This window comes from Polistes dominula, unplaced genomic scaffold, assembly GCF_049000335.1.
Source record: "Polistes dominula isolate Pdom_NZ unplaced genomic scaffold, Pdom_raw_medaka contig_18, whole genome shotgun sequence".
NCBI classification, from domain to species: domain Eukaryota; kingdom Metazoa; phylum Arthropoda; class Insecta; order Hymenoptera; family Vespidae; genus Polistes; species Polistes dominula.
The window spans coordinates 19,994-32,863 of NW_028301164.1; the positions used below are offsets into that span (position 1 = coordinate 19,994).

At 29.1% G+C, this 12,870-nt stretch overlaps 3 protein-coding genes across 6 annotated transcripts; all 3 read left to right on the top strand.

Annotated features, from left to right (window-relative positions):
* The first annotated feature begins 26 nt into the window (after nucleotides 1-26).
* LOC107073162 (phospholipid scramblase 1) lies at nucleotides 27-4,390 on the top strand. The gene is made up of 7 exons (XM_089178738.1): nucleotides 27-142; nucleotides 516-1,890; nucleotides 2,474-2,623; nucleotides 3,292-3,497; nucleotides 3,572-3,733; nucleotides 4,059-4,205; nucleotides 4,287-4,390. Exons 2-7 carry the CDS (start codon nucleotides 1,812-1,814, stop codon nucleotides 4,311-4,313), a joined length of 771 nt encoding a protein of 256 aa, XP_089034864.1. The 5' UTR covers nucleotides 27-142; nucleotides 516-1,811; the 3' UTR covers nucleotides 4,314-4,390.
* Nucleotides 4,391-5,612: 1,222 nt separating this feature from the next.
* Nucleotides 5,613-8,955, top strand: LOC107073161 (Cyclin-dependent kinase 9). The gene is given in 9 exon segments (XM_089178735.1): nucleotides 5,613-5,756; nucleotides 5,871-6,350; nucleotides 6,443-6,494; nucleotides 6,496-6,528; nucleotides 6,635-6,725; nucleotides 7,047-7,213; nucleotides 7,320-7,561; nucleotides 7,715-7,862; nucleotides 7,978-8,955. Coding segments are annotated over 8 exon segments (1,149 nt in total). The 5' UTR covers nucleotides 5,613-5,756; nucleotides 5,871-6,243; the 3' UTR covers nucleotides 8,287-8,955.
* A 235-nt stretch (nucleotides 8,956-9,190) lies between these two features.
* Nucleotides 9,191-12,749, top strand: LOC107073156 (dehydrogenase/reductase SDR family member 7). 4 transcript variants are annotated; one of them, XM_015333658.2, is made up of 8 exons: nucleotides 9,191-9,317; nucleotides 10,904-11,039; nucleotides 11,194-11,346; nucleotides 11,469-11,575; nucleotides 11,696-11,935; nucleotides 12,024-12,146; nucleotides 12,229-12,395; nucleotides 12,493-12,749. In XM_015333658.2, the coding sequence occupies exons 2-8, from the start codon at nucleotides 10,916-10,918 to the stop codon at nucleotides 12,566-12,568; spliced, it is 990 nt and encodes a 329-aa protein (XP_015189144.1). In that variant the 5' UTR covers nucleotides 9,191-9,317; nucleotides 10,904-10,915; the 3' UTR covers nucleotides 12,569-12,749. The 4 variants fall into 4 exon arrangements, with proteins under 4 accessions (XP_015189144.1, XP_015189142.1, XP_015189145.1 ...); XM_015333656.2 differs by lacking the exon at nucleotides 9,191-9,317 and adding an exon at nucleotides 9,799-10,211; XM_015333659.2 differs by lacking the exon at nucleotides 9,191-9,317 and adding an exon at nucleotides 10,233-10,660.
* The last annotated feature ends 121 nt before the right edge of the window (nucleotides 12,750-12,870 follow it).

Sequence of the window (12,870 nt, forward strand, 5' to 3'; positions counted from 1 at the left end):
CGCATGGAACCCTCTGAGTTGTGCCGTTCAGCAGCAACAAGTAAAAGCGTGTAGGGTGTGCCTGAAGAAACATACCGAGCAGAGAAAATGATACGAGCATTTACTTCTTTATTCGAAATAATATATTTTCTCTGATTAAATGGTAAACATACCTACCTGTAAATAAAATACAACATAGTAGTTCTACTTAAAAGAGTAGTCGACTACTACGTACGTTATTATTAATATTATATTGTCTTTAACGATTACATTCATTTTTTCTCACCTATTTTGTACGTATTAATTGAATATAATAACTGCTTTGTTTGAGTTGGAATTTTATCTCCAGTCTGACAGCATTTATGGAAATTATTAATTATTTAATATAATAAACTAGTTGATCTAAACGATATTATTATCTTTTTCTGATCTTCATTATTGATATTTTTTTGGTTTCTTTTTATTATCTTAATACATTACTCTGTAAAATAGATGGACTCTCTCTCTAACATAAAAAGTTTATACAAATTCTACAGTTCTACAGACTTTCCAAGAGGATTGGGTAAATGACTGTATCGATCGACTGAACTCGTCGACTTTGTATACAGGGCAATACAAATAATAATTACTAAACGTTAAATAAAGATAAGTTTTGAACTGTAATAAATGACCTTAAATGACATTGAAAGACCAACGCATTTAGTGAACGCAGTGAATTCGTCACGACTTGTCTGTTTAATTATAATTATGTCTCTATAAATGATTATAAATTCCGACATATTGTCTAATCCAATATATCGATTTGATACATTATTTTTGATAATACATTTGTTTTAATTGTAATTCTTGAAACTTTCTCTTCCACGGTAAATGGTTTTTTTTTTTTAAGCTGTTGAAAAGCAATTGTTCTTCTATCTCATTTCTCTGGTTTCATCATCCTTTACATTTGATCGAATAACACCTCACCTCTATTTAAACGAATACGTAAAGCATCGCGCACGTACTTCAAATTCCATAGATATTGCGTACATATTTCAGGTTCATTTTTAAAATGAAGGACACATTTTGGGTAGGTACTTGTGTACATATTACATTTATATTCATTAAATAACAAACATATATTCATCTAAATGAAATTTCACGTATATTAGAATTAATTTCTTAACTGGCAATGACATTTCCCATTCCCATAAGAACGAGAAGCATAATACATGTTATAACAAAGAAACACATAAAAACATCAAATCCTATTGTCATTTAGAACATTATATACTGAAAATAGTATAGACGTAATTTTGGGCACTGCTATTCTCAATGAGATGTATTTTATTGTTAATCATTTTCTAACGTCTAATAAATCAATCTTTTCTTAGTATTTCCTATCATTTAATTTGCCTTTAGATCGCGTATAGGAGATTTTTATATAAATATAAAAGTAAGCGGATAACGTAGATAAAAGATGATAGTGCTTATCCGTTGCTACGATGAGTTGTTATTTTATCAAAGATAAAAGGATAACGCACAACTGAGGGCAGAGAAAAAACATTTTCAACGGCAGTATTAATATGATAGTGATCAAATTATAATTAAATTGTTTGTTTCATCTCTATGAAAAAGGAAAAATAAAAGAAGCTTAAAATAGAAGCTTAAAATTTGACTTTTAACAAAAGGAACAAATGTTAAACGTCAAATACGCACATAAATAATTACTTAGTATAAATATTGTTAAGAATAGCGTATACTCAATACATTTGATATAATATAATTGTAGATCGACTATGTAGACTTGACTTGATTGCATTAAGAGTTTAATTCGTGTAACAAATAGAAATATGGAATTAGAGGAGAAAGAAACGTCTAGTATACCAGCGGTTTATGAAGGCCCGATTGTAATTACGGTGCAACCGCGAGGTACGTTTATAATATACATGTAAATGGGTACATATTGCATTGTTCTTGTTTATTCGTTTCCTTATACTTACTTATATATACGTTGAAACACGTTGCGAAGACGTGCACCTTGATTTCATGAAACCTACTGCATCAGATTGCCTCCATATGGTAATGAGAACAAATAACACGCTTGTTTGTTTGTTCGTTTGTTTGTTTTCATTTTATTTTATTTTATTTTATTTCCATTTACTTTATTTCTTATGAAACGCTATAAAACATACGCTGTAAAATAATAATATTTTACAAATTATTCGTGTTAATCGTAAACATTATATACTCACCTCGCGTTTCCTTTTGTCCGCTTAGAAAGACAAGGGTCTTTCTACCCATGTATGTATAAGGACATGATGTGAGACACGTTGCGATGCATGTCACATCAATTTGCATGTGACAATGTGATAAAAATCACATACATCAATGCAAACATTTATTGTATTTAAGGTAACACCTGTCAACGTCTAATAACACTTGATCAAAAGCTTTGCAACATATTTGATAATACGAGAATAAGAAATATTTTCTAAAATGTTATACTTGTTAGGTGAAAATAACTCGAGCAGAAGACCAATACCAATATCTACTACAGATTGGGTCTCAACACCCAGATCTCAATTAACTGCACTCTCAGGAACGCATTTCCTAGCCGGGGTTGAACAATTAGAAATTCAAAGAATAATCAATTTGAACGGCTGTAAATTTCGTTTTTATTGTTATTTTTTAAACACGATATAAGATACGAAGGTCTTTCAACGAGTTTTTATTATGATCGTGTCATATACACGCATATCATTTGTAATCATAAACATTTTATTCATCTTACATTTTTTTCTTATAAATAAATGTTATAACTTATAGGAAAGAAATAAAACATTGCCATTTAAAATATCTATATATCGAAATGTATTACAGTATCTTTTGAAAGATCTAATCTATCGTATACGCATAAGGGTTGGAAAATCTATAAGAATCTGGCAATAACTTAAGACACTTTTTAAAAGTTATTTAATGTCAACAAGAAATTTGCGATAAATCGCATCGTGAAATTTTGAAGATCAAACCAAAAGGTCTAATCAAAATTGTCTGGGAAAAATTTCCATTGAGAGTTTGGAATTATTATAAAGATAAAGATAATAATTATATATTATCATTTAAAATATAGTTTTCTATTTATGCTTTTAATTAATAAAAAAAAGAAATTTCAAAGGAAAAGCAATGAAAATTCATAAAGTTTTAAAGTTATTGCTAGTTAATTTGAACCAACCTGTATGTCGTGTGTCGTGTGTCGTATCGTATCGTGTATTTTGCATTTTCCTTTTTACCTGAAAATTAATTTTCTTTGACTTTGACAATGCTTTCTAGTACTTGGATTATCTGGAACTAAAAAGCAATATAGAGTAAAAGTACCAAAAGCTGAAACGATTTTTTTAGCAATGGAATCTCGAGCAGATAACAAAGATATAAATAGAATAGCAAATTTGACATTGATTCTTTTAGACCAAGCTGGAGAAACGGCGTTTGTTATTAAGAAAAATCCTGTATGGAAATATATGCCTGGACCAGTGCATGTATGTTACGTTCATTCATTCACGAAATGAGAATGGATTCTTTTCTCTGAATAACTTTGTCTTTATTACTATAGAAAATGACAATAGAGAGTACGATTTTAATTGGGAGTGTAGAACAAAATTTCTCTATATTGGGACCAAGTTTTACCGTTTACGATGCATCACGAAAACCTTTGTGCTATATATATGGTCCTAATGTAAGCAGTTGCTGCATGTACAAGGAATCACAATTTCAGGTAAAAAGAATATTTATCAATTTAGTCAATTCAGTCAATTCAGTCAATGTTATCTTGATGCAAAATATCATTTCTGTATTGGAAACAATTATGGAAATAAAGAAAAATGATGACTTTTGTTGAACCGTTATTTTATTTATAATATATACAATATGCAAGCAATATTTCAACTATCGAAGAACATTTTGCAATGTTTAACATTGACCAAAATTGATTCATGTTACAAGCAATGTCTAATGCGTTGTTTATCTTATGATAAACGTCGTGGAGATTTTTAATGTAAGCATGAAAGGCTTTTTTTTCTTTGTTTTTCTTTTTTTTACAGATTATCTCGATCGACGGTTCACATCAAATAGCGTCTTTAATGCACCAGTGGAATAACACGATTCATGATTACACTTTTTTACTTACTTTCCCGTTAGATCTTGACATAAAATTAAAAAGTTTATTACTCGGTGCATCTTTTCTAATGGTACCTTCTAAATGTACATTAAGACTCTTCAATTTTTCATTTTATACATTTATTATATTTCATCAATATTTATCATTTCAGGAACACTTATATTTTGAAAATATTTAGGAAAAGTAAAAAGTCACGTTCATTTAATAAAGGAAGTCAATGTGATGAACTGTGAATCAATTTTCTAATGAACTAAAGTGAAATCAAGGGTGATCGAATAAAGTATATGACTAGAAATAAAAAAAACTCGTTTGAGTTACTCTATGAAACATATATTAGATTTGTTCATATCTCACGAAGACATTTAAATCTAAAATATCTAAATATATCTTGTTTATTTATAGTTTAATTAAAGTATAATACTATTCGAAAAGACATGTCTAGCGGTAGACTAGACATTCAAGGTTTTACAGTTTCAACGATTTGTGATTTTAAATAAATACCATTATTTATGAATAGAAAACACTGGTTGTAATATACACGAAAAATTGCACATACGTATTATCATTCGCAAGTTTTTCAAATACGAACGTTTTTTTTTTCAAATGTCCTCGTAAAATTCAAAATGCGTCAAAATGACGTGCCTATTTAAATAATAATACATTCATACGTTGTACGTCCGTCAACAATATTACGATCCCTATAAAGGATATCCCACCTATGGATGCCGTTAGTAATTACTATACCGTATGTTACTACTCAACATACGCTATAATTTTGTTCTTCTTTAATAGAAGTGAATTATTTAAATTTACGGTAGTTCTTCTTGTGATCTTTTATCTATATATGCATGTGTGACGGATATAAAAGCGAGCTTGTACAATTAAATAATGAAGAAATGCGCGATTATAAAAGCAAGTTGTGAGATAAATTGAGCGATTAACATGGAACAATGAAAGATCGAAAGCTAGGATGCGCGAAGGGACGATTGCGCAGTTCCCAGTTGGATTTGTTTCCGCTAGATGGAAGACTAGTCAAGGATTATATAAGGACCCTGTAGGAGGGACGCGCCATGTACATTGCTAGGCTGAAAATGTGGGGGGACAGCTCCGTTGCATTATGCGCAGCCATGTTTATCTTTAGTATGTATTAACGGCTGTGGTTAGTTGAATCATTCGCGCGCAATCACGTGACTACACGAGTTTCTGTCCCCCAGTAATGTACATGGCGCGTCCCTCCTATAGGGTCCCTAGGATTACATACAGTAAAAAGGTTATGTTTTAAAACTTGCCACCTATCTGATACTCCTGGCTTCATCTATCGTTAAGTACACGGAGGATAAATACTAGGAGTCCGAACGATGTAGGATTTTTCACATTTTTTGTGGTAGTCATTTCTTGACCCAGATCATAGTTCTCTTTTTTGCTATTGGCTGCGCAAGTATTCAGAGCGTACCGATACTATTATTATTATTACACGTATATTAAATATAAAAAAATTAATTTATTTTTTTAGAATTATTTTTATTAAAAAATGGGAAAGTGTTGTGCCGTTTATGGTTGCCTTAGTGGCCGAAAGGCAAGTGAGAATTTAGGAAAAGTGGCTTTATTCAAAACACCAAAAGTGAGTAATCTCAAAATAATATTTAAAATGTTATGTTAATAAATAATTGATTATTACATTTGTGTAGTTTTTAAATAATATTAATTCCACGTTTCTTAAAATATTTTTTTTTAGAGCTGTCAATAGAGCAACAAGACTTCCTGCGTAAGTATTTAAACGAGTACTCTGTGAAAAGCAGCGCGCCCTAGCGGCAAAATATCTTGTCCCCTAAATTGATACTATTCTTTCAACATTACGTTCGGACTCCTGGTATCCATTCTTCGTGGTTAAGTACGAAAAATTGAAAGACAACAATGATTCAGGGCAAGAAACAGTTTTAAAAATATGTTTATAATTGCTGAAAATAGTTAAGTTATTAAGAGTTTAAGAACATTTGAGAGTTTTCTTTCTATTTAACAAAGACATTTGTCGGGACTGCTCATCCTAAAACGCATTATAGTGGTCGGTGCAAGTTGCTACATTTTTCTTCTTTAATCAACAATAAAATATGAATACAAAAGAAAAAGAAAAATATATCGAGGAATTTGATTTTCCTCATTGCGACGAATCATCGAAATATGAAAAAGTCGCCAAAATTGGTCAGGGCACGTTCGGGTAAGGTGGTTTATTCAGTTTATTATTTCAATGTTTAGAGATGTGTAAGAAACCAAAAGAAAAATAACCAAATTTTGTTTTTTCAATTATAGGGAGGTATTCAAAGCAAGGGATAAAAAAACTAGTAAAAAGTTTGTTGCTATGAAAAAAAGTTCTAATGGATAACGAAAAGGAAGGGGTATGTATATATATATATATTATAAATGTCATTACATTATTATACATTTGCTATTTTGTAATTGTATATAATTGATATTCCATCTTTTCTTTCTTTTTTCTTTTAGTTTCCTATAACTGCGCTAAGAGAAATAAGGATATTACAATTATTAAAACACGAAAATGTAGTGAGTCTTATAGAAATTTGTAGAACAAGGGGTAAGAAACCATTTTTCCATTACCATTTTTATTCCATATTTTACGCATAATTCAGGCAATTTCAGTTTTATGCTGAAATTGAAATGAGATATAAAATCGGATTATTTCCAATTTGAAAAGCAGTTAGAAAATTTCAAGATATTGCAAAAGATATTATTATTGAATTCCTTTTTAAACGCAAATGTTAAAGTTGTTTGAGGCTCAACTGTGACTTTTTTTTAGATAGGATGATCAGAAAATTGATTTAGACTTAAAAAACTTAACTTAACATTTGCTTAGAATCTTTAATAAGAAATTATTTATTTGAACTTGTTTTTACAGCAACACAGTATAACCGATACCGCTCCACTTTTTACCTTGTATTCGACTTTTGCGAGCACGATCTAGCCGGTTTATTGTCCAATGTTAATGTTAAATTCAGTTTAGGAGAAATTAAGAAGGTTATGCAACAATTGTTGAATGGTCTTTATTATATTCACAGTAATAAGGTAAGCTAAGGTTTATTTTATTCATTAAAAAATGTATCATTATATGCATCATTGTATATTACGGATAAATGGAATGATGAGAAATTCATGGTTCATCTCCCTCCAGATTTTACATAGAGATATGAAGGCTGCTAATGTTCTAATAACAAAGAATGGCATATTGAAGCTAGCTGATTTTGGTTTAGCAAGAGCATTTAGTGCTAATAAGAATGGTCAACCAAATCGTTACACAAATAGAGTCGTTACTCTTTGGTATAGGCCACCAGAATTACTGTTGGGAGATAGAAATTATGGTCCACCGGTAGATTTATGGGGTGCTGGATGTATAATGGCTGAAATGTGGACAAGGTATGTATTTTAATGAATGAAATGAAAAAGTTAAGAAATAAGAAAGAATGACTAGTAATAATTATAAGATCTTCTATTATTCCTTTTTCTATCTTTTCTATTATCTATATTCTATCAGTTCGACTCTTTTTATTGCTAATCAATTATTTTTAGATCACCTATAATGCAAGGAAATACAGAGCAACAACAATTGATATTAATTTCACAATTGTGTGGTTCTATAACGACAGAGGTTTGGCCAGGTGTAGAACGTTTGGAATTATTTAACAAAATGGATCTGCCGAAGGGTCAAAAAAGAAAAGTATGCATGACGATGAAAAAACAAAACAAAACAAAACAAAATAATGAAATATGTTTAATTGAAAGGTTTCATTTGAAAGATTGATGATTTAATTAATATTTTGATTTATTCTTAGGTTAAAGACAGACTAAAGCCATATTTGAAAGATCCCTACGCTTGCGATTTGTTGGACAAACTTCTGATCCTAGATCCTAGTAAAAGATTTGATTCAGATTCTGCATTAAATCATGACTTTTTCTGGACAGATCCAATGCCTTGCGATCTAAGTAAAATGTTGGCGCAACATACGCAAAGCATGTTTGAATATTTAGCGCCGCCAAGGAGGCCTGGCCATATGCGACATCCTCATCATCAAGTACCAGGGGGTCCAGCAAAACCCAGTTCAAGTATGGCTGATAGTGGATATCAAGACAGAGTTTTTTAAGTAAATCAGTAGAAGGAAGAGAAGCATTCATCATAAAATATCCTACAGCATTTTTATTTTCTAGTTGTTTTCTATCAAAAAATATATTACAGGATTATTTATATAAAAATAGAAGAGATATTTTAGTCCACGTCCTCTTTGAACATATATTTTCATTGGCTTATCAAATGAAAAAAGATATCTTATTTTTGTTGATAAAATAATACCAGCCAATAAAATATGCATTTATGATTTTATGATCACTTTTTCGAAATATCTAGTTTGGATATTCGGATTATTCATTTAGAATGAGATTAATTAAAGAATATAACTAAGTATTTCAAACTTAATATGTAAAATAAAAAAACTTGTATTTTTTTATACGAAAAAGAAAACAAAAACTTCTTCGGTTGCAACACAATCATAGTCGTTCTTTTATTGTTGTCTTCTTTATGCTTTATGCCTATATGTTACACACAGTCAGAGTATATATATATATATATATATATATATATATATATATATAATATCTTTCCTAATATATTGCTCATTTTAATTCATTGAATTTTTAATTAAGACAAAATATACAAAAGTAACAGTTGTCAGAAATTTTCTATTTTTGTAGAATCAAATGTATTATATCTCATATATATGGTTAATTAAATCAATTTTGGTGTGTGAATTATTTAATTATTGCACCAAACGAGTGTATGCGTTTACAAATAAATTATTCTTTGTATATATTATACTCTGATAAATCTAATTTATATATATATATATATATATATATATATACCTACAGGGAAGGTTTCCCAATAGTCAAATAGACAAAAGCATGTTATTAGTATTTCTTATCGACTTACCTATATAATGAAATATTAACTATTTTTTTATGGTTTTTTTTATCATAGTGATAACATACTTTACACATTTTGATAAAAAAAATAGATTGTTAGTCTATTTTAACCATTTTGCTAAGAGCTTTGTCTCTGTGTGTACAAGCATCGGCTATAAAATTCGACAACGTGATACCGTTTGACCATCACCCTTGTGTAATTTTTTTTGTTATTTTGCTCATTTTTTAATTTGTTTTTAATTGATTTTGAACAAATGTAATATAGGCATAAATTGTTTCGGTTTCACGGCAAGTGAACCGTAGTGAAAGAGTGAAAGAGTTAATAATATATACATACAGTGGGCGCATAAAGTATTTCTAAATCGATCAATTTGAAATAAAATGTTTTTTCAATAAATAATTTGTTACAAACGATCAATATAAATTCATCTTATCGTATATTTCTGCCAATTTTTGTCTTTTTCTTTGTCAATTTTATAATTTATTCAACAAAATAATGAATTGTTTCATTACATCCGTTGTAGAGACTTTCAAGAGTATGTATAAATTGATCGTTTATAAAAAATTAGTTAATAAACTACAATTTGACAAGATTTTATTTGAAATTGATCTGTATAGAAATACTTTATGCACATATAACAAATAAATTTATTTCTGATTACTTTATCTTCCAAATACTCTGGAATAAAATAATACTCTACTTTCTGTTATACAATATTGTCATTGAAATACATAGTTTATCATAGTTTTATAGTAAGATGATCATTATATTGAACTAATTTCTTTTCTTTTTAAATTAAAATAACTGGAAAACAATAAAGCGAAAAAGAAAGAATTTCTTCGTTTTAAAGTATTTCATGGAAGATGTCTCTCTATCTTTGTCATTCGCACAAATGCTCTTAATCCCCTTCATAATCACTTAAAAGGTTATCGTTTTCGTATAGTAATTTTTTAAATAGTAAGAAAATTCGCATTAAGTGCTAATTAAATAAAGGGAAATTTTGTGGGTGCAAATTTTGTACATAGGGTTTTTTCTTTTTATCATAAATAGTTGGATTTTTTCGTGAATTGCGTCGTAAATATTGAGGATGTAAGTACTGATTAATAATTTAATGTGAATTATTAATATGAATTTTACGTTTAACGTATTATTACGTGTATATATATATATATATATAGTTACGCGTGATATAATATCAATTGGGAATAATTATTATGACTTAGCAATACATGATTAAATGAAAAAGTAAAATATTAGGTCTACCGCAGTGGTTATCAAAATTTTGTTGTCCTATCGCTCCCTTTCCTGAAAAAATATTGCTTATGGCCCCCTTTGTTTTAGTAACTTATAAATGAAAAAAATTATGTATTGCTATTATACTCATGACCTTTTTTTAATTTTTTTTAATTTACCGCACACAAAGTTGCAGTTTTCAGCTGTGGTCGTCATCGTCTGTCCCCTTGGACCGCTTTATCGCCCATTTTGGGAACCACTAGTTTACCTGAAAATTCTCTATCTATTTTTAGAATAAAACAAAAGTAAAAAATTTTCACATCTCTTTATCATTATTTATAATTTCTTATAACAGCTTGATGACAGTTTGTATATTGCATGTTTTTTAAATGTCTTCATATCCCGAGTGATAAAAAATTGAACCGGTATTTGTCAGAATGAACAGAAATTTCCGGTTGACCTAATATCATATGTTTATCACCTACTTATATAAAGACAAGTATAATAAGTGATTACTTACTTATCCAACTTTTTATAATCGTTTTTAGTTACTTAAAAAAATGGATCTCTTAGCATTTATTGGACTCATCAGTATCTTTATTGTTCTCCTACATTTGATTTATCCCTGGTTTTCGGATTGTAATATGCAACTTGCTTTTTTAGAAAAATTTGGAAAACCTATAAGTAAGTTTAAATAAGAATATAGAGAGAAGAGAACTATAAATAGTTGCCATTAGCTAGCATTATAGCTAGCATTATAGCTAGCATTATAACTTTCATTGAATGTATCGTTAAATATCAATGCAAATTTAGTATCTAATTATTATTCATTCCATAGGTTCGTTAAAGGGTAAAGTTGTGTGGATAACTGGTGCCTCCAGTGGAATTGGAGAACACTTGGCGTACGTATTAGCAAAAGCTGGATGTAAATTAATATTGTCTGCCAGGAGGGAGTTGCTGTTGCAAAATGTTAAGAAAGCTTGTTTGGAAGGTACAAATAATGTTACTAGTTGCTTTTATATATTATGGATAGTAATGATTAAGTATCTTATTAAATAAGAAAAATAAATATATTCTGTATTCTCAAGAATTTTCAATAATATTTTCTTCTAGGAAATGCTCATTTGAAAGATGATGATGTGTTAGTTCTTCCATTAGATATTTCTAATATTAACTTACATCAGGAAGCATTTGATACGGTTATTAACAAATTCGGCAAGGTATATGGCGGCAAGGATTTTGATGATTATATCTTACCCCTTGTATTACCTATTGTTTATTGCTAAAAAGTCGATATAATATGCAATCTAAGTAAAATTCTAATAACAAATTATTTTCAGCTTGACATACTGGTAAATAATGCTGGGCGAAGTCAAAGGGCAAAATGGGAAAACATTAATATCGATGTAGATAGAGAGGTCTTCGAGTTGAATGTATTTTCGCATTTATCATTATCTCGAATAGCCATTAAATATTTCTTACAAAATAATCTCGGCCAGATTGCAGTTGTATCTAGTATATGTGGATTATTTCCAGCTCCTTACTCATCAAGTTATACTGGTAGCAAGCATGCTTTGCATGTTAGTATTTTTATGTCGGAAAAAAAACATTTATTTTCTATTAATGTATTATTTGTGTTGATCGTATATTTTATTTGATTTCTTTTAGGGTTACTTTAATTCCTTTAGAGTAGAACAAATAGGACAGAATTTTCCTTCTATAACTATGATATGTCCTGGGCCGGTTCAAACAAACTTTTTGCAGGAAGCTTTTACAGAGAAACCAAGACAGGTGATTTTGTTATTTCTTACTAAATTTAGCAATTTCGTTTATTTTCTTAGCAATAACTAGATAATATTATATCATTTTGAAGAAATTTGGAATAGAAACAGATAAGGCTGATAATAAAATTAGTGCCAGTCGTTGTGCTACATTATCAGCAATAGCGATTGCAAATGAAGTTTCCGAAGCATGGATTTCACATTCATCTGTATTATTCTTAACATATCTATTAAAATATTATCCAAATATAACCTCATGGTATGTAACAAAATATATATTTTAATTGTTATTTTCAGTAATTTTTCATTCAAGTATACTCGTATTTATACTCGTATTTATACTCGTATACATTTAGGATTGTATTCAAGTTTGTGGGCAAACGATTCTTAATGAAGCTACGAGATGCTAAAAATTCGAATAAAATTGAATGAAAATTTCCATTGGAAAATTGCGTATCTCTGCATATCTCTGCAATATGCAAGAAAGTTGTTAACGTGGGATAACGTGGGATGATATCGACAATAATAATTTTATATATGTATATTTAAATACTGAATACTACATTGAGTGATTGATAAATTAAAAATAATAATAAACTATAATTCAAATTAATTTTAAGAAGCCTGTTTTCTTTTTGCATCCATTTTTTCTTTAACTCGTATAATGTGGCTGGTAATAATCAAAAGATTACATCTTCGTAAAAAAAAAAAAAAAAAAAAAAAAAAAAAAAAAA

Excerpts from the sequence above, each read along its gene's own strand:
- LOC107073156 (XM_015333658.2), top strand. The coding sequence starts at position 10,916 with ATGGATCTCTTAGCATTTATTGGACTCATCAGTATCTTTATTGTTCTC. Across the intron at positions 11,576-11,695 it reads TTATTAACAAATTCGGCAAG|CTTGACATACTGGTAAATAA; the intron begins GTATATGGCGGC and ends AATTATTTTCAG. Across the intron at positions 11,936-12,023 it reads GTAGCAAGCATGCTTTGCAT|GGTTACTTTAATTCCTTTAG; the intron begins GTTAGTATTTTT and ends GATTTCTTTTAG.
- LOC107073162 (XM_089178738.1), top strand. The coding sequence starts at position 1,812 with ATGGAATTAGAGGAGAAAGAAACGTCTAGTATACCAGCGGTTTATGAA. Across the intron at positions 1,891-2,473 it reads AATTACGGTGCAACCGCGAG|GTGAAAATAACTCGAGCAGA; the intron begins GTACGTTTATAA and ends TATACTTGTTAG. Across the intron at positions 3,734-4,058 it reads ACAAGGAATCACAATTTCAG|ATTATCTCGATCGACGGTTC; the intron begins GTAAAAAGAATA and ends TTTTTTTTACAG.